The sequence below is a fragment of the Sciurus vulgaris genome, assembly GCF_902686455.1.
Source record: "Sciurus vulgaris genome assembly, chromosome: 8".
NCBI lineage: Eukaryota > Metazoa > Chordata > Mammalia > Rodentia > Sciuridae > Sciurus > Sciurus vulgaris.
In genome coordinates this window covers 32,746,664-32,772,874 of record NC_136468.1, presented here as the reverse complement: position 1 = coordinate 32,772,874, position 26,211 = coordinate 32,746,664, and the positions used below count along the sequence as shown (strand labels likewise).

Genomic DNA, 26,211 nt, shown 5'->3' with positions numbered 1-26,211 from the left:
CTTACTAACATGCAGAAAGTGAGGCAGTCTTAAAAAATTATCTCCGAGCAAGAACTTGCCTTTGAAACTTTTATTCTGAGTAGTAAAAGTGACTCAGTGCTTATCCAAAAGCAGCAGCTATTTGAATGAAAATAAATTCATAATTATTTAAATTATTTTCTTCTCTAAATTTCCAAAAAGAACTCACTGAGCCAACTAAAACAAGACTATTTAGTCAGTTGTTAATTTCTATATCATTTTGGTGGGGAGGAAGGAATGAAATGTAATTCTTTAATTTCAAAGATATTGATGCTACCTTCTCCAATAAGGCATTACTCTAGAGAAATAAAAAATCATGTAAAACTAATTATGGATACTTTTAAATAATTCCATTTTTCTGGTATGACCTATAATAAAAATTAACAGCAAATGATAAGCAAAGATTCATCCATTTTGCCAAAAGCGAAATTAAAATATTTATGATTTTCTAACACTTAAATGGGTTTAAAAATGTCACTCCTGACTATTTTACATACAAGAAATATGCACACACATATATATTCTGAGGGAAATCAAAATATATGTCACAAAACAATTTACCAAAGTTCAAGTACTTTTCGAAGAGTTCCACTCAGGCATTCTATCAGAGCCCATTCACTTTTATGTTTATGTATAATTTAACAAGCATTTTAACGTAATAGAGTATATAGTATAATGGTTAAGATCATGAACTGCAGAGACAATGGTCTGAATTCAAATCCCTATTTGGGTACTTATAAGCCATGTGACGTTGGCAAGTTATTTAATTCCCCTGTGCTTCAATTTTGTCATTAGAATGCCCAGATGATAATGGGAACTACCTGTTTGGGATATTGGGGGATTAAATGAACAAACACTTAGAATGGCATCTTGTATGCAGCAAGAGGTCAGTGAGTACCAGATCTTACCTGACGTGTTAGGTCACAGAGTACAATGCTCAAATTCAAAATAGATGAAAACTCTGTGACCAATAAATATTTAATATTATCTGAAAACATTCACCTCAAAAATAGTTAAATTAAAAAAGGTTTGGTTTCAAACTGGAAAATTAAGATATGAATACTTCATCTAACATTATTGACAAGCAATGTGGTACTATGTTCTCACATCTGCTTTTCAAGAAATTAATAAAAAATTGGCTTGGATCACGTGTGGCTGATCCCTTACCTATGTTCTCAGTATTTAATATAAAGATGGATCTTCAAAGAATTTAAGAGCATTCGTATGGACAGATCAATATTTTGAGTAATGCTTATTACAATGAATATCAGAATCAAAGATAAGCCATTCAAGGATATAAAATGTCAGTTAGATAAAACAAGTTCAAGAAATCTATTGTAAAACATGGTGATCACAATTAATTAATAACAATGTTTTAAAAAAGCACACCATTAAAGAAATGTGAATGCTGATGATTCAAACCTGTGAAATGCTGTCAGTCAATTATCACTTCATTTTTTCCTTTTCAATAGTCTCTGCGGCTTAAATTTTACCCATAAAACTTTCTCTCTCTTCTTTTTTATTGCTATAAGATTTCCTATCCCTTTGGACTAATTTATTTTAAGCTAAGAAACTGCACAGAAGAGGTGATTTTTAAAGCTATGAGTAAGACAAAGTAGACATTAGTAATTAAGTACACTCTGTTGTGCTTCCTATCTGGGCACTGTGGAAATTTCATTTTGATTTTTTTGAGCAATCATATTTATTCTTAAAAAGGTACAGTAAATAATATTTCCCAGGACGGTTTGGGAATGAGATATATTAGTTAACAACGTTCCATTTTTTTTTTTTTTTAAAACACAGCTAAAAGCACTTCTGGATTGACATCAGCTAAATGGGCAGTTAGGACTTCTGAATAGTTTCTCTTATATATAAGCAATGGAAGCATTAACCAAAAACTAAGAATCAACTTTTTCAGAACTCTGGAAATCAGCCAAGCTGCCACAATCTGAGTAGCATTTATGCAAGTAAAGCATCTGAATCTCAGTAAGAACCATAAGCTTTGTGGCATTTTAATTTGCTCTGTTCCTATTCTCCCTCCCCAGCTCTGCGGGAGTCCTGAAAAATCATGGTGTAAACTGGCAGCCTCAAGGCTACCAGAGGGGCAAAATGGGGTTGGAGCTTCTGTAAAGCCTCATTCTCAACCAGAACTGTCATTATTTGTCAGATCTGGTGGTCTGCTAGAAGACCTCACTTACAAGGCTGTCTTTATTTGACCTGAGCTCAACTGGGGGAATAACTTTTTCCCCTGAAAGTGTTAACTAAAGACAATCAGAGGCCACTGTTGGTCCCTGAGGCTGTAAGGCATTTCATAAGAGTTGCAGACTGTCAAGGTGACCAAAAAGTTTGAAAGAAAAAAGCTAGACAATAGTAAGTCCACAGTGGGCTTGGCAAGGTTCTGACACGGGGATCTAGAAAGTTACACGTGTGCCCAGAGTTGCACATGTACTCTGGAAAGACTTGAGAAGAGCTTAAGAGCTCACCTCTGGATAACCTTGAGGTTCTATGCAACTTTGGCAAAGGCTGTGAGACTATTTGGTTCCACGTATATAAAGAAAGATGTTCATTCATTAACTGACCATTCAGCTATCTGAACAGTGATTTCAGTGACCGCACATAACAAAGAATATAGGCTTTACAGAATTAGTTTAGAAGAGTAATTAACAAATAAGCAACAATAAACTTTGGAGGGATGGGAGAGAATCTGATGTCAAATTTGTCACATTAAATTATTTAAAATGTCCAGTTTTCTACCAAAAAAAAAAAAAAATACAAGACTTGCAAAGAAAGAAGAAAGCATGGTTCATACACAGTGGGGGGAAAAGCAACCAATGAAATTGCACTTATAATGAGAGGATCTTCCTGCCTCAACAGACAGACACTGGAACAACTTTAATTCTTAGCAGTCATTTCCTTCTTGATGCTGATGTACTGGTTCTAGTTCTGCTCTTAGCTCACCCCTTTTCCATGAAATGGAGACATAACTGAAGACATCCCTTTCCCTGTAACCTATCTCTTCTCAAGGTTAAATAGTTCCAGTTCCTTCAAGTTTTCCCAATGTATATACCTCATCATCTTGAGGATTATGCTGATTTTTTCATTTTGAAAATGACATCAATTTTTAATTTTATAAACCTAAAAAATGCAATAAAAAATTTTAAGACAATCAAAGCTATTGTGAAGGTTTAGATTCAATGAAAAATATTTGGGTTCCCCAGAAGACTCAACAGAGGGTTGTATTGTTAAACCACACAATTCAGTTGGCTTCTTTCCAGATCACTGAAGCCTGAGGATTATTTTCATGTGGTGTGATTTATTCAAAGCAGAGGTGCTATTCGTTATGGTTCAAGTATGAAGTATCCCCCAAAAGCTCATGTGTGAGATAAGAAAAGAAAGCTTAAAGGTGAAATGCTTGGGTTATGAGAACCTTAACCTAGTCTGTGCATTAATCTAGTGATAGGAATTAACTGGGTAGCAGGTAGGATGTGGCTGGAGGAAGTGGGTCACTGGGGACATGCTTCTGGGGTATATATTTTGTCCATAGTGAGGAGAGACATCTCTCTCTTTCTCTTTGCTTCCTGGTGCAATGTCCTGAACTATGATCATCCACCATACTCTTCTACCATGATGTTTGCCACACCTCAGGACCTGAGCTGACTAAAGCAGAAACTGGAACCAAGAAGTGGGGTTGCTACTGTAACTAAACTGGCAATGTGGTTTAGAAGCTTTTGGAGGTTTGGGAATTTGTGGGAGTAATTTTGAAAATTTTCGAGATACCAGCTGGAAAAAGTTTTGGGTTGTAATAAGCAAAGCTTAATGAACAATTGTGATGGGAGGTAAGAAGACTAGAACACAGGATTTGTCACAGATAAGATTTGTGAACAGTAAGGACTGAACTCAAGAGATTTCAGAGGAAAGACTACATTGGAAATTGGACAAGAGGCCATTCATATTATGGTCTAGCTGAGAAATGACCCACGTTTTTGCTTGTGTCCTGAGACTTTTTGTGAGGCTCAATTTAAAGGCGATGGTCTTCTTAGTCTGCTAAAAGAAATTTCTGGGTGGCACAGCATTCAGGCAATGGTATAGGTATTGCTGGTGACTTTCAGCCAAGTTAACTGTGATAATCAGGAGCAGAAAGCAAAGCAGAAAGATTTGAAAAACTTGTAGTCTGACCATAAAACTAAGTAAAACTGGGGCTAGCTGAGAAATGTGTGGTTGTTAAAGACATTACAGTTACTAAAGAAATGCTAAAAACTTTGCACAAGATGAAAGATGGCTTGAGGGCATCTCAGGAGCTGACAAGACCAATTGATTCAGGCTCAAGGGAGTAAGTGTAAAAATTCCTTTGAGAAGAGACCATGGGGGCACCTGGCTTGCACAAAGAGGTCTGAAGTTGAGCCATGCTTAACCATCCAGGTCCTCTGAGGCTGATGCATCCAAGGTTCCAGGATTTTGGGCTAATGTTCAAGATAGTGGCTGACCTTGGTGTCAACTATGTGGTGTTTGTTCTGCAGAAATACAGGATGCTGGAGTTACGGGTTCATGGGTTCATGGAAGTTTCCACAGAGATTTCAGAGGAAGGCTTGGGAGGCCAGACAAGGTAGAACAGGGTCAGAATTCCTATGAGCAGCCCAAGAGGGTGATGCGTGGGGTTGTGAGAAGGAAGCCAAAGCTGCAGTGGAGACCCCAGAATTGAGCTAAGTTGGTACATCTGCAAAGGAACACTGTGGGAATCGAGCAGAGACAAACCGACAGAGAGGTCATGAGGGCTACAACCAGCAAAGCCATAGGGGTGGAGCTATGCAAGCCCTTTGGACAAAACATCTAGAAGCCAGGAACCTCAGATTCTGGACATGGAGCTACAGAATTTATTTACCCAGCTAGATTTTGGTTTTGTTTGGTCCCATTCTTTCTTTCTATGCCCCTATTTCTCCATTTTGTTAGGAATGTAAATGTTTACTGCATGATTTTATATAAAAGATATATGTAGCTTGCTTTTGATATTTATAGGTGTAAGGAATCTGGCTTCCCCCACCACCTGTCAATCTGGGTTCTCCCCGCCTCTCTGGTTACAGGAACCTGGCTTCCCCCACCACCTGTTGAAAGAATGGACATTTTTTTAAGCTGTCTGAGGTCACCCTCCCAGTTATCTTAACTCCCTAAGGTCACCCTCCTAGTCATCTCAACTCCCCAAGGTTTCCCTCCCAGTAATGGGAACAAAGCCCTTAAAGCTTTTCCAGGAAACAGCCCCAAACAGAGAGTAAAAGAGTAAATTGAGCCTGATAGCCAGATAGTGCTCAGACAGTAGGATTACCAGAAACTATTGACCAGAATCTACACCCTGTTGTAAAACATTGTGAAACATGTTGTCAGCAAACCCAGACCCCCTTTGAAATTTCCTGGCAGCTTTGTTCCCCATTTTTCCTTTTTTTCCCCCTTTTCCCCCTTTTCCCCCTTTCATGTGCAACCCCTCCCGATGTGTGGTTTCTGCCTTTATAAACTTGTAAGATGTTCTGCTAGGGACTCAACTCCTGGACTCTTGCGTGAGTCATGAGTGGGTCCCAGCGCGCTGGAATAAACACCTCTTGCGGTTTGCATCAAGTGACGCCTCCTGCGGTTGATTGGGGTTGCCGTTGATCCATGGGACAGAGTTGGGGTTTCCTTTTTGGGGGCCTTACACTGTCAATCTGCGATCGTCCGCCTCTCACGTTACAGGAATTTCCAGCTTACATTGCCGTAATCTTCCTGCCTCCCACGTTACGTTCTAATATGTCATTGGTCCATCCGTCAGTCTGTAAGAATTCTCCTCCACGATTGGTTCCTCTCAGCCCGCGAAATTCCTATGTCTGAGAGAAACCTTGCTCCATATTCTCTTTCCTTTTCTTCCCTTTCCCCCATGCAGACGTGAATCGTCTGCATAAAATAAAGGTTCCTTGTGTGAGACCTGTATCTGTTTCTGGGAGCTAGCGAGGAACCATAACTGCGCTTTAACGCCTAACAATAGGGGCTTACGCTGAGAGTTTGCTTTGGATTTCAAAGGAGATTTTGGACTTGGACATTTGGGCAATGCTAAGACTGTCGAGACTATGGGAACTCTTAGAAATGGACTAAATATATTTTCCATCGTGAGATGGACATGAGCTTTTGGGGGCCTGGGGCCCCAAAGGCTCATGTGTGAGACAATGCAATAAAGTTTAGAGGTGAAATGATCGGATTATGAGAACTTTAACCTAATCAGTGCAATAGTTCACCCATAGGGATAACTGGGTTAGTAACTGTAGGCACATAGGGTATGACTGGAGGATTTGGATCCCTGGAGGCATATCTTTGGGTACATATTTTGTCCATGGTAAGGGGAACCCCCTCTCTCTCTCTGCTTCCCAGTTCCATTTCTTCCAGGACATTCTCCAGCCATGATTTTTGCCACGCCTGGGCCCAGAGCAATGAAGTCAGACATCTATGGACAGAGACCTCTGAAACCATGAGGCCTCAAATAAACTCTTCTTCCTCTAATTGTTCTTATCAGGTGTTTTAATCATGGCAGTGAAAAAGATGACTATCACACTATTAGATTTCTCCATTTTTAAAATAACTTGTTAATCTTATCTCTTCCTCATTTAGTTGACAAAGCACATAGATAATCCTTCAAAGACAGAATTTTAGTCCTTAAATCCATCATCAGAATTCATTAAATTATATTTCATGCTTCTCTATAAAGAACCTCTCAGAAAGAAGTATTATGTACAGATTATTTAAAAGAAAACTAAAAAGTAAAAGTCATATTGAAGATATTTTTCTGGATAACTTAAAAGAGTAGTAGCTATAAAGCCCCAATTGAAAAAAAAAAAAAAAACTTTAGAATTGTGCTCCCTTTGAAAAATTAGAATATTTACACTTCTAACTTTAGAATATGCAAACGAGTGTGTCCCCTGTTCAGCTGAGCTGTCAGAAAGCTGAGACCAACAGGCAAGTCAGCTTCAGCAACCCACTTTGCCTTCATAGCATGTCTGCTTACTCCTTCTCTGAACCTTGATTATTCAATTATATCCATACCTTATTACTGTCATTGTATTTTTGTTATCTGTTGAATTCAACCCCTTATGCAATAAAATAAGATACAGGGTATAAATATGAATAGTAGCACAGTGTCTCTAAAATAACATTTAAAAATTGTTGATCATTCTGAAGGCACTGTAAAAACTTGCAACAGAAGTACCGAGCTGAGTACTGGTGAATCATTTATTTACACAAGTATTTTTCAAAAGAATATTCCTCTATACTTTCTTCCTCAGTCACTCTCTAAATTCTTCATAGAAATGGCTTCAGGGTTTATTGTTCATCCTGTATCTTATTAAAGTAATTCAGTCTGAACATAGCCTTGAGCATAGTTTGAGACAAATAATTATGTATAAGATTTACATTTTTTCCCTGAAAACTTAGATGCTTTTATTGAAAAGCAAGATACTAGGTCTAGAGAAAAAAATATAAATGTTTCTATAGAATCTGCTATATTGTTCATAGCTATTTAGTTGCAAAACTTCAGTTGAGTAAGTCAAAAAAGGAACAGAAATGTTAGAAGCCCAAAATGTATTCTATTTTGCAAAGGGTGTTTTATTCAGCAAGGGAAAGAACTGAATTGCACTTACTTGCTTTTTTCAAAGTAAAATATTCTGAGTTGATTTTTGCCTGAATGTGTTTTCTTCCTAAATAGAGCTATATTAGTCCTATGTTAATAACTTCAGATAATTCAGAGGTATGAATAAGACTTGACTAACCTACTTTGCTGGCTGCAGTATTAAAATTCTAGTCAAGTGTTAACTGTAAATAATAACACTACCTTTATCAGAAAAAAAGCATGAATCCCTACATTTCCTGGAATCTATTTGAAGGCATGTCAGGATGCCTCATTTCACTTGAGGAAATTATACACTTGAAATTATTCTCTGATCTATCTCTAAAATGAGTTTCTAAAATTGGAAGAACACCCATGGCTTTTCAGTACTCAATATTCACAGGCCACATCAAAAGTCAGGCAGTCTTTTAATGTTTATGAAGATAAAGTGTAAATAAAATCTAGCTGCCAATACATGCAGTATTGATATTTTTGTAATTGATTTTTGGTAACACCCAAGTTTGAAATGACTGTGTTAATGATCAGATACAAATATACAATATTTCTATATTTATAGCCCTATTTCTTCTAGACTTGAAGAACTGAATGACATCAGTTCATGACCTCATGAGTTCATGGGCATTAAACAGGTTGGATCAAGAAGTCTATACTGATACCATAAAGCTCTAATAATAAAAAAAAAAATTAAAAAATAGAATTCTGCAATGATAATTTTAAGCTCTGAATGGAGACAGATACTTCCTTAAAGAAAAATAAATAAAGATCAAACCATAAAATTCACAAATGGGGTTTTCTGTCCTAGAGCAAAGTTAACTCAAGCACAGGAAATATAGTAGAAAAAGTCTTGTTCCTTCTTAATATATGACAGATCCTTATATCTCATTTAATCCTCACAATAGCCCCATTAGGTAAGCAGAACTGTCAAACCGAAAAGACTGTATTTACTGCGGAGTTTTCAATTTTATCAGAAGATGTGGTTATAAAGAGACTAAGAGAGTAAGAAAATCCAGTAAGCCCCATTCACACTAGCAAGGCTGGTTCCAGCAGTAGAAGGCTTCCCTTGCCTGGTTAAGCCCAAGAGTTTATTCATATGAAGTGTCCACCCTAAGTATCCATCTATAAGAAGTTAGAGGGTAAAGGGAAAAAACTGAGTCTCAAATACCTTGGAAATCTACCTTTGGGCAGCACAAACATGTAAAACCTGAAAATGCACACTATCCCGTCATGACAAGCAACACTAGGGGCAGTTTAGCTTGGAGGAACTCTAACTGTAGATCAGTAATTTTTCTATTTACTTCAATAAATCACAAGCTACAGGTATTGCTGTCATTAGCCACCTGTGTGGACTGAAAACGTGTACTTCCTATGATGTGCTAAGCCGTGTGCTAAGGATTTCTCAGGCAGAACCTCAGTTTCTTTGTCACAGTACAATGAGATAGGTACTTCTAATAGCGTATCTACAAGATAAGGGCATTGAGGTTCAGAAGGGAAAAATTCTACAAACACTCCGTTTGCTCTTGACCACTCAACATCCAAAAATGTTAGTCTCTACAAGCTTGGGCTTTGGAATCGGAAAGATTCAAAATTAGTCACTGACTCATTCTGAGTAGGGCTAAGTTGTTCAGCCTCTTCATGCCCCATTTTTTTCATCTATAAAATGGAGATGATAATACTGTATCTTCTTCAAAGAATTACTTGGTGTCTTAATGAGGGAATGCATTTAAAATATTTACTCCCAGAGTGATAGAAATAAATATCCTATTTGAAAAATCCAATGTGTATGTCAGAGCTTGAATGCAATTCCCCAAAATATGGCACCTTGGCATGCTGAGTATTTCTGAGCTGAAAGAGACAGAAAGAGTGCAGAAGCAAGAAGGTCTCTCTGACCTCCCACCATCCATCTCTTGCCCTGTCTGTCCCCAAAGCAGGTATATAAACCAGAATTCCTCTCCCCTGAAGCAAGCCATAAAACCTAGGAAAGTCATTTTCTAACCTCTTCCCTTGTCCCCTGAAGATCCTCATTTGATAAGGAAGACTCTGAAACAGGTAGAAGTCCCAATTTACTACCAGGAGCTCATCATATCCCTTTTTGTCTGATCAAGTTTCTCCAGAACTATATACTTCTTTCATGTCTCCAAATCAGTTTTCCCTGAGTCTCTGGATCTTCATTTCTGAAAACTCTCTTGTTAAACAAAATTTTTATTAGCTATGTGTGTTTCATTGTAGGACTGTCAGCCAGGAACTCTGGGATGGGGAGATAAGAATAGGACTTTTTCTCCTCTATCTGTACTTTTCTTTTTCGATTATCTTTTATTTTTTACAGACTGCATTTTGATTCAGTGTACACAAATGGGGTACATCATTTCATTTCTATGGTTGTGCATGATGTAGATTCATACCATTCGTGTAATCACACATATACACAGGGTAATGATGTCTGTCTCATTCCACCATTTTTCATACCCTTACTTACTTTGTCACCACTGTAAATGGTGGTACACACTGCAAACAGGCACTGTTCTAGGTTTTCAAAATGCTACTTCATTTAACTCTCAAAAGACAAACAACAACAACAGAAAATCCTAAGATGTATGTAATTTGGTCATCCCTACTTTTCAGATAAGGACACTGAAGCACAGAGAGGTAAAAAATGCCCCAAGGTCACAAGCAATCAACAAACATATGGAAAAATGTTCAACATCTCTAGTAATAAGAGAAATGCAAATCAAAACTAGCCTAAGATTCCATCTCACCCCAATTAGAATGGTGATTATCAAGAACACAAGCAACAATAGGTGTTGGCTAGGATGTGGGGAGAAAGGTACACTCATACATTGCTGGTGGGGCTGCAAATTAGTGCAGCCACTCTGGAAAGCAGTGTGGAGATTCCTTAGAAAACTTGGAATGGAACCACCATTTGACCCAGCTATCCCACTCGTTGGCCTATACCCAAAGGACTTAAAATCAGCATACTATAGAGATACAGCCACATCAATGTTCATAGCTGCTCAATTCACAATAGCCAGATTGTGGAACCAACCTAGATGCCCTTCAATTGATGAATGCATAAAGAAACTGTGGTATATATATACAATGGAATATTACTCAGCCATAAAGAATGATAAAATTATGGCATTTGCAGGCAAATGGATGAAATTGGAGAATATCGCTAAGTGAGATAAGCCAATCTCAAAAAACCAAAGGTCGAATGATATCGCTAATAAGTGGATGAGGACACATAATGGGGGGAGGGAGGGGTTAGTGTTAGGGTTAGAATTAGGGTTAGGGAGGGGGGCAAGAATGGAGGAAGGAAGGACTCTATAGAGGGAAAAGAGGGGTGGGAGGGATGGGGGGAAGGGAAAAAATAACAGAATGAATCAAACAACAATACCCTATGTAAATTTATGATTACACAAATGGTACGCCTTTATGCCATGTACAAACAGAGAAACAACATGTATCCCATTTGTTTACAATTAAAAAAAAAATTCCCCAAGGTCATATAGCTAGTAAGGAAGAGATTAAAGATTTAACTCAAAGAGTTTGACTTCAATCTCTGAACCATGCTTCCTCACTAAGGAATACTTGTTCCTAAGAACTTCTTTCTTTCACTTCCTTCCTGCTTTTCAATTTGTCTTTGCCTTGGGTGTCTCCACTTTACCCTGAAGTGCTGGCATTTCGAGAGTTCTCTCCTCAGATGAGTACATTACACCACCTCTTTATGTGGTCTCCTCCCCTCCCATGTCTCTTATGCAGAGATGAGAATGCATCTTCCACAGTAATTAGCATCCTATAGGGAACACAGCCATATCCCAGAACAAAGACCACATTTCCCAGCCTCGCTTGCAGTTATGCGAAGCCCTGTGAATCCCTGCCAGTGAGATGTGACCAGGGGTGATCGACACAGGCCTTCCTGTAATCGGACGTGCTCCTTCCCACTCCCTATCTTTTTCCCATAGCTGGAGCTGGAAAAAAAAAAAAAAAAAAAAAAAAAAAAAAAAAGTACACATTTTGAAAGACAGGTATTTCAAAATAAAAAGTTGTCTCACCATCCTGGTCCCTGAATGAACTTGTGCAGCAGAACCAACCAGCAGCATGGACAAACTGAAGGATCTTTGGGAGAGGAATAAACATCCCCCTATGTAAGACATTGGATTAGCCCTTTCCCTATTTAGCACACCTTTACAGTTTGGATGTGAGGTGTCCCCCAAAAGCTCATGTGTGAGATAATGCAAGAAAGTTTAGAGGTGAACTGATTAGGTTATGAGCGTTTTAACCCAATCAGTGAATTAATCCCCTGAGGGGGATTAACTGAGTGGTAACTGAAGGAAAGTAGGATGTGGCTGGAGGAGGTGGGTTATTGGGGGCTCGGTTTAGGGGTATATATTTTGGATCCGGTAAGTGGACTTCTCTGTGCTTCCTGATTGTTATGTGAGCCGTTTCCCTCTGCCACACTCTTCTGCCATGATGTTCTGCCTGACCTTGAGCCCTAAGGAAAGGAACTAACCTTGGATGGACTGAGATATCTGAAACCTCAAGCCCCTAAATAAACTTTTCCTGCCCTAAAGTTGTTCTTGTCAGGTCTTTGAGGTCTTTTAGTTTCGGCAGAAAAAAGCTGACTAAAATGCACATACAAAATCTGCATTTCCCCCTGAGTTCTGTCTCTGCAGCTCCATATTTCCTACTGGGTTTATGCATGCAGAGTACCTGACAAGAACTTTAAACCAAGCACTTCCAAAATGGAACTAAACGACTCCAAACCTTCCCCTCAATAAATGGCTTCTTCATCTATCCAAGGTCCAAATCAAAGCCAAGCATGCTTGCGGGTTCCCTGTCACCCACTCCCCATAGCCAATTCATCACCTAATCCTATTCATTCTACTTTTTAAGTATCTTTCACATTCATTTGCTCCCCTCCATCCTCAAAGCCACTGCCTGAATCCCAGCCCTCATAATGCCCTGAATTATTCACCACCCTCTCCTACCTAATTTCCCTCCCTCAGGACCCAATCCTCATGTCAACCCCACCTTACCTCATTTTCTACAATGCCAGCATGACGACTTGAAAGTACAAATCTAAGATTGTTATTATGTAAGGTACTTTTTCAGGTCAAAATATTTTAAAGGCATATCCGTGCAATCTAAGGGCAAGAATTGCAAGTCTCTACTAATAAAGCACAAGAGGAGAAGTTGATTGACAGTGAACAGGGAATGGGAAACTCACAATTGAACTATGTAAAGAAAGAGTGAAAGAAAAAAAGAATGCATTTGTATACCCGAAGCAAAACTGGCAGAACAGTTCCAGGTCTTATTAGATGGAGTAAAGCCTAAAGATAAAAAGGACAGCCCCCAGCCCAAACCCAACCTGCAGGGCTTTGAATGATAAAACAGATACCACCCCAAGCCTGAGTCAACCTCATCCTGCTGGCAGTTTGGGAGGAGATAATGAGTCAGCAGAGAGAAGGTGGACGCAACCCTGAGAATGGAACTTCTTGGGGATATTCCGTCTAAATAACCACTGAGCCTGAGAAGCTGCCTACTGTTTGCTATCTGAGCAGGAGGGCCTCCCTGTGTGCTTATCTACAAGGTTTCATTATTAATAAACCAGAATCCCATGACTACTATTTTCCTAAGCCTTTCTTTCATAATAATGCCTCGAATTTGCGATCAGGCTTGTCATCTTATTTGGCATCTACGCACACACTTCAGTATAAACTGATGTGGTAGCAGGATATTACAAGGTTCTTCATCACCCAGCCCTGCCCATGCATCGCTGTGACATGGCCCTTCTCAGGCCTTGCGCTCCCACTCAGCTCAATGCTTTCAGCTCTAACTTTGCACCACTGCTTCTTGGCTTAGTTGGCCCCGTCTCAGCCTCATGTCACTCAAGTATTTTCCATACCTGGATGACACCTACTTATCCTTTATAATTGGAAGACCAAAGAGATATTGCTACTTCTACATGCTCTGGTTGAATAACTCAATCATAAAAAAAAAAAAAAAAAGCAATTAAGGATTGGCTATTCCATGCCAGCTCCTTCATGTGCCCCAATCTTGAAGTGAATTTCTAAGTCCTACCTCATATTCTAGCTACTGATGTGGCCTTCCATTCTATGCAAATTTGACTAACATCATGTTAGTGTAACCAGCCAGGACCCAGCCGGGACCCAGCCGGAGGCCTCAGTTATTACTTCTCTTTTAATTTTTCCTCCTAACTTTGTTTTGCATCAGGTGTGGCAATTTCATTGGTCAGTAGAAGAATCCCAGCAACAATCCAAAGAGCAAGGTTGGCTGGGTAGAAACAATTGGCCCCATAACCAAGTGGAGCCTGCCCCACACAGCCTTTTGTATTTTTCCTTGGACTCACAACACTTTGCCATATCTCAGACAAAGAAGCCCTGAGGAAAAGTTTATGATAATAAGATGTGTGTGTGAAAATTTAAAATAAAAATTGTTTCCATTAGTCAAATGCACAAAGAAGGAATATTAATGAGAAGCATCAAGAACTGAAATACTGTACTGGAAAATAAATATATATTGAGTATAAAACAAATACCCTTTGCCAAATACAAATAATACAAAGGAGATGGGCAAGAACGGGATGGACCATTGACCAAGTTTTTCTCTGCGACTCCCCCTCCCCCACTCTACTCAGGCTCCCCTCAGCATTTTGTCTACTAGGCCTTGATCTTTGGATCTTCAAGTTCACTTCTGCCAGAATTCCCCATTCTTTTACCAATCACCTTTGACATCTAATCAGCTTTCTCACGCCCTCCATCCAGGTGATTGATGTCTATTTCCACTGACCTGTCTTCAGGGTTAGGTTAGCCAGAATATATCCTTATTCCGACCATTTCCTCTTACTAATTTTCTGTCCACTGATCCTCGCCATGCTCCTTGACTATAAATTCTCACTAGTTCATGTTTTATTTAGATTGGAGCCCAATCTGTCTCCCCCACTGCCATGGTCCTGACCATACTACAGTAGTCCCATCTTGGATCAGCGTTATTGTCTGTAACAAGTGTTTCCGAATAATTTTCTAATACCTTCATCTTTAACCTGGAGTAGCACCCCATGAGTTGACTGGTCTGTGTTCTGTGAGTACTAGAGATCTCAGGAACTTTTCTCCACCCAGATTCTCTGACCTGGAAGCCAAGACTCAGACAAGGTCATATTCCTTCACTTCCACTCTCCCTGCCCTGCCCCATTTCCTTTATTTGTAGATGTTTTCTTGTGATGGAAAAAGAAATAAATGACCAACCAGAGAGTCATAAATGGCTTGGTGTAACCTATTTGTCACAAAATATATTACTAAGAGCATTTGAAATTTGAACCTGAAACATTAGAAAAACAAAGTTTAGGGGTCTAAAGAAAAAGTGTTCCAAAGCAGCACAGCTATGTGGAGGGCACCTCTCTGCCCAGCCCTCCTTGATCCTCTGTGCAAACTACTTTTCTGAAGAAGCAGTGTATTAGTCAGTTTTTTGTCACTATGACAAATATCTGAGAAAAACAACTTAAAGGAGGAAAGATTTATTTAGGCTCTAGTTTCAGATCACAATTGGCTGGCTTCAAGGTTTAGAGACATCATGGTGGAAGGTGTACTGGAGGAAAACTGCTCAGCTCATCAAAGCCAAGAAGAAGCAGAGGGAGTAAGAGACAGAGAGAGGAAGGTGCAGGACTGTATTTCTTCCCAATCCTTCTGCCTAGGTCTTAAATTCCCAATAATCCAAATTATTAATCCATCAAATGGATTAATCCATCGATAAGGCTAGGTAACTTATATCCAATCATATCCTAAAAGCCTCATCTCTGGACATTGCTGCATTGGGGAACAAACCTTTAAGTCTGTGAGCCTGTGGGGGTACATTCCAGATCTAAACCATAACAAGCAGTCAATATATTAGCCACAGTCTTTCTTCTAACTACAAAACAAAGCAATGTGTCTCTGGAGATGCATTTGCTTGACTGTCTGTTCCTCTTTGCCTTTTACTGTGAGTGGGTCCATTTGAAGCAGGGCTGTTCTGAGCCTGTTTACTTCCATTTATTTTTCTGGACATGACACAGAGAGGAGCAGAATGGCATTTCAGTCCTTTGAGGAGCTGTTTTTGCATCTTTTTCCGTCTGAGATAAAAACTGCAACTACTCCTAAAAGGAGCTGATGAAAGCAATTGCTTTGACAAAATACATACAAAATATTAAAAACTAAAACTGGCAGTATCACTTTTCCCTTGAAGTTCATCCAAGAATAGCACTTGTCCAAGGGCAAGAGTTTGGGAATCCCTGCTATATCAACACCTGTTTTCTGTCTGGTTCCTTTCTTTTCCTTCCTGTCTCTCTGCTTTTCTTCTCCAGTTCAAGGTGGATGTAATACTTTAGTAATGGGTATGCTGGAAACTCATCAGGTGAGAGAAGGAAGAGATGCACCCTAGATCCCTTATTTACCAACTTAAAATCCATGTCTGATGTTTGTCTGAGGCCAAGTCTGACACTTGGCATTTAGAAAGCATAGTTATACAGACAATTCCAAAGAACAGGATAATAGATAGTCAGTAATCATGGGCTCAGGCCAACTGAGGGTGAGCCTTTATACCTACAGTTCCCTAGGCCAAAAATACTCTTTCTCAGATCTCTTTATGACTGGCTCCTTCCCACAAATTGGTCTCAGGTCAAATATTGTCTTCTAAGACAGTCTATTCCTGTCTATTCCAAATAGCTCCCTTGCCAACAAAGTCCTGCCCATTGCTCGGCTTAGAGTCTTCAATCTCATACTACCACATGTAATTATTTTCTGTTACCTTTTTTCCCCCTTGTTAAATGTCTGTATAGATAACTAGAACATAAATTATAATGAGAGGAGAGATTTCTGTCTGCAATATTCTCCATGGTTTCTCCAGCAATTAGAACAGCATGTGGAATTCAGGAGACAATCATGACATTTTGGATGAAAGAACGTCTGGGACCAAACTGAGGGTCAGCAATAGTTCCATCTGTGCTTTTTAAGTTGATAGTTTTATACAAGTGTGTAGCTTATGATGGCTATTTGAGGAGTGAGGATTTCTGTGGCAAATCTAACAATACCTATGATGGGAATGTTTCTAAAATGTGCAATTGTTGCTATATTTCTGCCCTATCATTTTTCACAGGTTTCAAAATGTGTCATATAATATTATTGGGTCAGGGACCAAGCAGGCCACCAGATGGTTGAGGATGATTTATTTCCTTGATTTCAGACTAGACTACTGAAGAAAGATCGTAGTAAGAGAGCCAGCTCTTACCTGAGTTTACAGAATATGAAAGATAAAAGGGCCCTTGATGATCATCTAGTCTGAATTCATTCTTATTTTAAAAACCCTTTCTATACCACCAATGACACCATTGTCCGACCTCGGCATTAGTATTTTTAGTGATGAGACACTCACTGTTTTACAAGATAACCTGTCTCACAATTGGACAGATTTTGATGAGCTAGGTCTTCCTTCTATTGATTCAAAATTTCCTTCCTGTAACTTCTGGCCCCTGGAGAAACAACACGTAAGTCTAGTTCCTGTTCTGAATTATGAACTTTGAAATATTTGAAGACATCTGAAATATCTCCCCTGAGTATTCTCAACTTCAGAATAAACATCCCAAATACCTCCAGCTATTATTCACTTGTTTCTTCTTTTAGACACACACACTTATCTTCCTACTGGATGATCTCTGGACACACTGCAATTAGGAAACATATGTTCTCCAGGGCAAAGTGGAATTAAGTCTTATTTTTAATTATGGATTTAATTGTACTTGTGCCATAAAGTTATTAAATGATGCACTTTTGTAAGTCAACTATGCATATAATTACGTTCTATATCATTGCCAATATCAAAGTCTGTTATTAGTTGTGAGATGCAAAAGAAGATTACTCTGATACAATGAAACTTCTCCTTGGCCAAAAGTTCATGTCTAAAGAACATCTTATAACACACAATACCAGCTAGCTGGTTAAATCTTTTGATAAAATACAAAAATAGCTGGGTGTGGTGGTTCACGCCTGTAATCCCAGCAATTTGGGAGGCTGAGGCAGGAGGATTGCAAGTTCAAAGTCAGCCTCAGCAATGGTGAGGTGCTAAGCAACTCAGTGAGACCCTGTCTCTAAATAAAATACAAAATAGGAGTGGGGATGCGGCTAAGTGGTTGAGTACCCCTGAGTTCAATCCCTGGTACCAAAAAAAAAAAAAAATAATAATAATAATAATAATAATAATCAAAATAATCTGAGTTTTCAATTTGCACATGCACAGGTGTGGCTTCTTTCAATCTTTCAATTATAGACAATCTGAAAGTGAAGTATTCCATTATAAAGTACTATTAGTAAAAATAATCTAAGCCAAGTAGTAAAAATGAATTTTATAAGAACATTATATTAAATATTAATTTAAACATTGTTCAGCTAAATAAAGTAAAAAGGTAATTTATCCACATTCAGACTTTTCAGAAAGATCTGGTAAACTGGTTCATGCTTTGCCATTCTCATGAGCTCAGTGATGGCTATAATCGCATCATCAATGTTAATCACTAAAGCAGAAGTTATACTATGGTGTTATAACCCAATAATTTTCAATATTGACCTAATACTTCTAAAAAGCAGAAAATGGATTGAATTCACACTAAAAACTTGATGGGTTTCAATTCACCTGTATCTATTCTGTAATCACCTGTTTTTTAATACCTAATAGTAAGTTATAATGTAGATGAACATCCACAGTTATGTTTGCATTTAATACTACCTCGGAAAAATTAAGTACTGTTTTGTTTTATGGACTGATCATGACTTTGTTGTATTTGTTAACTGAGTCTACCATGACAGACACTAACCAACATGGTATTCAGCTTATACCTAGAGCAAAATATGTAGCATAATCAGAGGGACCTAGAAATCTTGACCCAACAGTGGTTTGTTCAATTACCTATACCTCATGTGTTTCTTTTCATTGAAGTCAAATGTTGCCAAACATAACACATTCGAACTCACAACATCCATACACAATGCTTCTTAGTTGTGTGTGGAATGACAAAATGTATTTTGATTATCTTTTAAAATAAGCAAGTTACTTCCCTAATTCTTGTAATGGGTTACACTGGATCCTCCCAAATAACATATGTTTAAGTCCTAACCTCCAAAGCAAAGAATGAGATCTTGTTTGGAAATAGGGTTGTCACAGATGTGATGAAGTTAGGAAGTCAACCTGGAGAAAAGTGGGCTCCAAGGGGAAGTCCGCAGACAGACACACACGAGAAGATTATCACATGAAGATGACATCACCATCAGCCACCAGAAGCTAGGGAAAGGCATGCACCAGGTTCTTCCCCCTAGCCTGTAGAAGAAACCAGCCCTGCCGACACAATGACCTGGAACTCTTAACCTCCAGAACTACAAGACAATAAACCTCTGTTCCTAAAGTCACTCAGCTTGTGATACTCTATTGCAGCAACCTTAGCAAGCTTATACAATTAGGAAACTTAAAATATTTGCCATTCTTTAGGGTATGACTTCAAGAGCCCAGAGCACATTTTATTTTTTAATATTCTTGAATATGGCATATTCTTGTCCTCTGAGATATATTTTTCCAACAGTCAAAAGTTACTCGGATCTAAGATATGAGTATAGTAGATCACATGTGCAGATAATACAGGATTCTTTTAATTAATTCATTATGGCATTCAAATTAATTCATATATAGTAGAAACAGACTGTATATCTCTGAAATTGACTTTGGCAGACAGTCTAAAAATGTTTTAAAATGTTTTAAATGATAGTATTTCTTGGGAAAAATGTATAACTTCCTAAGGTAAACCATTTTGAAATATATAAGAACGCATATTTTGCTGGGCGCAGGAGCACATGCTAAATCCCAGTGACTTGAGAGGCTGAGGCAGAAGGATTGCAAGTTTGATACTGGCCTCAGCCATTTAGTAAGACTCTGTCTTAGAATAATAAATAAGATAGTGGGATAGGGGCTGGGAGTATAGCTCTGTGATAAAGCATCACTGGGTTAAATTCCCAGTACCCCCTCAAAAAAGCATGTTTATAAATTTCGATGTATTTCATTTTAAGGTTTCATTCTTAGTCATATTGAACATATATATACACATAAATATGCAAACATACACACACACATATATATTATGATTAGTGTAAGCAGTTCCTCTGTGTTAAGTCAGAGATTTGTGAGTTGTTTGGGGTTTTTTTGTTTTTGTTTTTGGTACCAAGTATTGAACCCAGGCATGCTCAACTATTGAGCCACATCCCCATATCCCCAGCTCTTTTTATTTTTTTTTATTTTGAGACAGGGTCTTACTAAGTTACTTAGGGTCTTGATAAGTTGCTGAAGCTGCTTTTGAACTTGCAATCCTCCTGCCTCAACCTCCCCAGTTATAAGCCAGAGTTTTTCAAGAATGCTTTGTTAGATAGATAGATAGATAGATAGATAGATAGATAGATAGATAGATAGATAGATAGGTAGATAGATAGATATAAGCATAGATAGATATAGATAGATGATAGAAATAGAGATTCCTGGGGCCTGATTCTATCTCCTCGGCCTGATAAGCTTCCCTTCTATCTGATTTACACTTTGAGTTTCCATTCAAGATCTAAACTGCTCAATAAAACTTCCTGTAATGATGGAAATATCCTACCTCTGCATCACCCAGTAAAAAAGTCACTGGTCACCAAGTGGCTGTTGAGCACTGGAAATTGATGGTGCACCTAAGACACTGAAATTTTAATCTAATTTAATTTAATTGTAATAGAAATAACCACATGTAGTTAGCAGCTATTGTACTGGAAAATTCTGGACTTTAATTTTGAAAACAGCATTCTACTGCTAACAGTGTGAAAGTCACCACTGAAAATGTAGGAATAGGAAAACTGAGAAAAAGTAACTGATGATTCTGATCAATTTTCCCAGAATGCACAAATGTGTAAAGTTTCTCAGCACACACGATGGTTGACTTTAATCTGAGTAAGTATAAAATTCCATCAGCAAACTAAAACTGGCATCACTACTTATCAGCCAGCAGGGGGAACTGAAGAGTAGCAAGCAGTGTTTTCCTGGAGAATGTTTCTTCCCCCAAATCCCTGGAGGCCCCAACACACATATTCTGCCCAGGAACTCCAAACCCTGTGCTTCCCAAATATTCAGAGTTAGCTATATCATCTCCATGTGCTTGTTTCCAAAGGTTCCCTATGAGCAGGCAACAAAACTTGACTCTAGACAATACAGTTAAAAATCAGATTAGCTATAAAACCTGGTGTTCTCACTTTCCTTTTTAAAAATGTGTTTAGTGTTCAGGTTTTTATATTAGTTTTGTAGCTTCATTCTGTTTCTACACATGTCAGAGAAAAGTTTTAAGACCTTTCAGATTTACCCAGAAAAGGAAAATTTCATCGGCACATTGTCAATTCTTCAAAGTTATTTTTAAAAAGTCTTGCCCGTGATAAGTCAACCACATGTGGCCTTACCTCTTGATAAAGGTCACTGAGGTCTTCCTGGTGGGCCTGTTTGGAGCATCCTGGGAATTCCCTAACACAGCAGGAATCTGGCGGCCAGTCCATCTCCGTCATTTCCAACCAGTCAGTGAAATACACCACCCCACAGCACTTAAACTGCAAAAGAATGACTGGTCAGGCTCAGAAACTACAAAAATATTGTTTTAACTTATGGAAGATTAAATGTTAGATTTCTTAAATTTTTGTACTCAGAGCTAAACTCTTTTCTGTCATCACATAATGATACATGTACATTCTAGTTGATGATAGAAATGCTGCAAAGGAGCACCAGGCTACCCGCTCCATAATGAAACAATTCTGAACAATAATGCCCAAACACCTAAAAATAAATCAGGACTGACCAAGTCTCCTTCCCCAACTCCAATACCATTCACAGGTCATCATATAATGACGGATTTGACACGCATAATAACAAATTCAATAGCTGAAATCTTACCTTTACCATTTACTTCTAGTCATGAAAGAGTAGTTAATCAATTTAGCTATTTAAATGTTCAACACATTTAAATATTTTATTAAAAGTTTCTTAATTTCTGTGAAAAGATTTATCAACCAAATCTCACATCATAAAGGTTACCAGACTAGGAATCCTTAACTGATAAAAAAAATCCCCAAAATTTCAAGAAATAAACAGGTTGGGCCAACTAATTTTTATTCAACCGAAAGAGATTCCTGAAATAAACCATTATAGTCTATCATCATAATTGCAGAAAAAATTATGTGCCTTTAGCTTGAATAAAGTTGGATGTTCAACTATATCATCTCTTAAATCATGTTTAAGAAAACTATACTTTCTCTATTGTTTCACTTTGTTTCACTTTACCAAAGATTAGCAAAAAACTCTCTGATGAAGGTTTAGAAACACTGCTTAGGGACATACACAGATTAGATTCAGACAATTATCTATGCTAAATAATTTCCTGCTTCTGGGAAAAGAGGAGTAAGTACTCTTCCATATAGTCAGAAGCAAGGAAGATGGGCGGTCACTGAGAAAAACTCTGCCAAGAGTGAATGGCTATGCAAATGATGTAGCCCAGGAGATCAATTTGTGCTCAAGATTAATACTGCATCATAAAATATCACAATCCACCACCATCTCAACATTTAACTAAAGTCAACTTTGAAGAATTCTGAACTTCTCATGAAAAAGCAAATCAAGAAAACACTAAAATTTATTTTGGATTTTTCCACTTGCCTCAATATCTGATGATTAAAAAGAACAACAGTCACCTTGAGAGTATTATAAATGATGGTTACTAAAAGCTATGGTTAATACTAAAATTTTGAGAAATGTTACAAATATTAAATATTTTCCTTTAATCAACTTACTCTCAAAACCATGCAAATATATCATAATCATCACAAAGTCAATTCTAAAACCACAGATATAACAAAAACATCACCAATTTAAGTCCAACATAATTTGACAGCATATATTTTACATAATTCATTAGGTAGTCTTTAAAAAAACATGGAGTAAAAGGATTTCACTTTCTAAAAATCATCAATTACTACATTTCTAAGTCAGTCTTTTCATTTTTTTTTCAAAGTTAGTCTTTTTAAATCCTTATATTTGGAGAAAGCTCATTTCTCGCGTTTCCTAATGGCATGAGTCCTTTCAAATTTGATGACAGAAAGGCAGTCCTTGGAACGCTCTGCCTCAAAGTCATACAGCCCATTTATCTGACTTTGTCAGAAAATGAGGTGATCCACCAACACAGTGTTTCCAGATAATTTAAACATACTCTGTCCAGTGTCAACATGTTTTTTATTTTTGTAAGTCACTGAATTTTTTTTTTCTTTTCCATAATTGTCTTTCTTCTTCAGCAAAGGATAGTGAATTTGTATTGAAACATTTCCTAAGCATGTCTTTCAGTAAATTCAATATTATACAAACACATTACCATGGTCCTTGTCATATTCCTGTCTCCTTTAACACTGCATAGTAGGATAGCTCTACTGTTGCTAACACTGTTCCAAGTTCTAGAAAATACCATACAACCCCCATGTTATATATGAATTAACTGAGGCCTTTGATGGGTAAAGTAATTTCCTGAGGTCATAGGCCAGTATGTAGCAGAGTCTGCTTATCCCAAAGCCTATGCTCCAACCACTATGTTAAAGTTAATAGTTTTTTAAAAAGGTACCAAATAAGTGTTATGAGGGCTTAAGCAAGAATCCATTAAGTTGGGCAGCATACTCAGAATAATACTGAATGAGAGATCAGGAAAATCGAAACCTGACAAGGTGACTTTTTGCTCTGATTTATTGTGAAGAGGGGTATTACCGGCTGAAATGTGTTCTCCATGCAACCAAATTCATGGTTTGAAATTTCAGTTACCTGTATCTCAGAATGTGACTGTATTTGGAGACAGGATCTTTACAGAAGTCATTAATACATTAGATGGGTCTTAATCCAATGACTGACATCCTCATAATAGGAGGAAATTTAAACAGACATGTATATAGAAAATACAATTGTGAAGACACAGAGAGAAAAGGGCCAGCTATAAGTGTTATGGTTTGGATCTGGAATGTCCCCAAATGCTCATGTGTTGAAAGCATGATCCCTAGTGTGGCAAAGTCCAGAGGTGATGCTTTAAGGAAATGATTGTGTCATGCAACCTCACTGTGGATGAATTCATTTGATGAGTTAATAATGTGAATGGATTACTGGGTGGTAACTGTAGGCAGGTGGGCTGTAGCTGGAGGAAGTAGGTCACCAGGTGTCATCTTAAGAACTATTTCTGGCACCTTCCTGTCTCTTTCTCTCTCTATTTCCTGGCTCCTATGAGTCTAGCAACTCTCCTCTGCCATGCCCTTCCACCATGATGTTCTGCCTCACCTCAGACCCAAAGCAAATTAGCCAGCCAGCCATAGGCTGAGTCCTCTGAAACCATGAGCCAAAACAAATCTTTCCTCTTTGACGCTGTTTATGTGATGTACTTCTGTCATAAAGTAAAAAAGTTGACTAACACAATAAGCCAAGGAGAGAGGCATAAGATGACATGGGCCCTGCCAGCATCTTGATCTTGGACTTCTAGCTTCTAAAACCATGTAAAAACAAATTTGTATTATAAGCCATCTCATCTGTGATATTTGGTTATGGCAGTCCTAGCAGACTAACATAAGAGCCTTAGAAAAATTATTTCAGGGTGCTCAGAGGTCTTCCCCACTCCTTTTAGTGGAATAGCCTTAGGACATGAAAGAGGGAGCTTACCATGTGACAATTCTAAAAATAGCACATTGTCATGTGCAGCACTTGACAATGGTCCATTTAAGCAAAGCCATCAGAAAAAAAAAAAAAAAAAAAAAACAAAAAAAAAAAAAAAGAACAAAACAAAACACCTCACTTTGTTTCTTTGGTTTTTAACTTGGATTATTGGATTATCATGGTGTACATCATAAATTCCAGAAAATACAGAGCTCTGGGGGTGCTCCTCCCAGGATAGTAGCTAAACATAGCTTACTATAAATTCCCTGATGCTTCACATATTTTTCCTTTGTGTTGTTTTTAGTACAAATGTGCAGTAAACAAACAAAGTCAGGAAGCATTTAAATAAACAGGAAATCTGTGTTACAATGATAATTTTACCACCTTAACAATTGTAATACAAAGAGCCAGATTTGGTGATTGTCCTGGACTTGAACCTCTGTCCCTTTCCAAGACAGAGTAATTGAGCGGGAGGCTGGCTACTGGGTAAGATATTCATCCTCAAATGCTTCATAGCCCATCACTAAGGTGAATTAAAGGAATCTGAGGTTCTTGATCATCTGGGAATGTCACTCCAAAAACAAGGAAATTTCCTGGGAGAAGAGCTTGGTCTGAAGCAAAATCAGTGGTTAAATTCAAGTCACCAGATTTTCTACATTTAAACATAGACTCCATTTGAAATGGTTACATACATCCATATACTGCCATAAACAGTGCTACATGGCAGTTGTTTAAGAACAGCCAAAAGCCTCTATCTTTTTGGTGTTGTTATTAATAACCATAAATTAAATGAGATCAAATTTATGATAGCATTTAAACTTTTCAGCACTCCCAGAATGTAGGGACTTTTTTATACCTATTTTACAGGTGAAGAAACTGAGGCTCAAGGAGGTTAAGAAAATTACAAAAGCTCATGTAATTAATACTGTAAGAAACAGAACTAGTATTTGAACCAAGAACTTTCTGACTAGAAAATTCATGCCCTTAATGACATATGTACTAACTCCAAACTCCAAAATGAGAACCTTTAAAAAAAAATTAAAAAGATGTTTGAAACACAGATAATTCTAAAAGTCATGAGAAAAATGTCTATTTAAATAAAAACTAGGATAATTGCCAAAAATCTCATGAAAAAGAAACTTCAGAGTCATTTAGAAAAATGACATCCAATTAAATGTGTATGAACTAGGTGAATTAAAAGGAAATGGTATTCATGGGAAGAAAAGCAGAGCATGGAGATACTTAAGTATTTCTCTGTAAAAAATAAATAAATAAGACCAGTGATAATTAAATCATAGGCTTAATTTTCTGGCACAGAAAAAAATTACTGAACACCTATTTTTGAAAGTGTGATACTTATTCTATACTCTCCACCCTGAAACTGCAGCACTTACCTCTCTCTGAAAAAAATTCCAAGCATGAGTAAGCCACCGATACCTAGGTAAGCCATAGTTTGTCATTCTGGCTTTCAAAGTGACCATATCTGACCACTGTACTGGGACCTGAGAGAAAAACAATTACATCAACACACAAGCTTACTTATTCAGACACTAATATTCTCACATACTTAAAAATGCTATCACTCCACATCATGACACGCACATTTGGAATATTTTATAATTGGCAAAGACTATTTTAAATTTCAATTTGCTCATGGCCCAAATCAAGCTCAAAGCAAGCAAGCCTGACATTTAAAAGAAAAAATGACACAAAACTCGAGGATCTGAAAAGAAAAAGGGAGAGGCAAGTTCTACTAGACTCAAGATTAGGATAATTTTGAAATCTTATTA

At 37.8% G+C, this 26,211-nt stretch overlaps 1 protein-coding gene and 1 long non-coding RNA gene across 4 annotated transcripts in view; one reads left to right on the top strand and one right to left on the bottom strand.

Annotated features, from left to right (window-relative positions):
• TSPAN12 (tetraspanin 12) overlaps positions 1–26,211 on the bottom strand; it is a 77,968-nt gene that overhangs the window by 9,758 nt on the left and 41,999 nt on the right. For all 3 annotated transcript variants that reach the window (XM_079151885.1, XM_079151886.1, XM_079151887.1), the window contains 2 exons: positions 25,816–25,923; positions 21,160–21,303 (listed from right to left, as the gene is read on the bottom strand). In XM_079151885.1, coding sequence (XP_079008011.1) covers positions 21,160–21,303; positions 25,816–25,923 — 252 coding nt within the window. The remainder of the gene's footprint in view (positions 1–21,159; positions 21,304–25,815; positions 25,924–26,211) is intronic.
• On the top strand, positions 143–6,827 carry LOC306668557. The gene is made up of 3 exons (XR_013765901.1): positions 143–4,187; positions 4,712–5,031; positions 6,026–6,827. It is a non-coding gene; the product is annotated as an uncharacterized lncRNA (long non-coding RNA).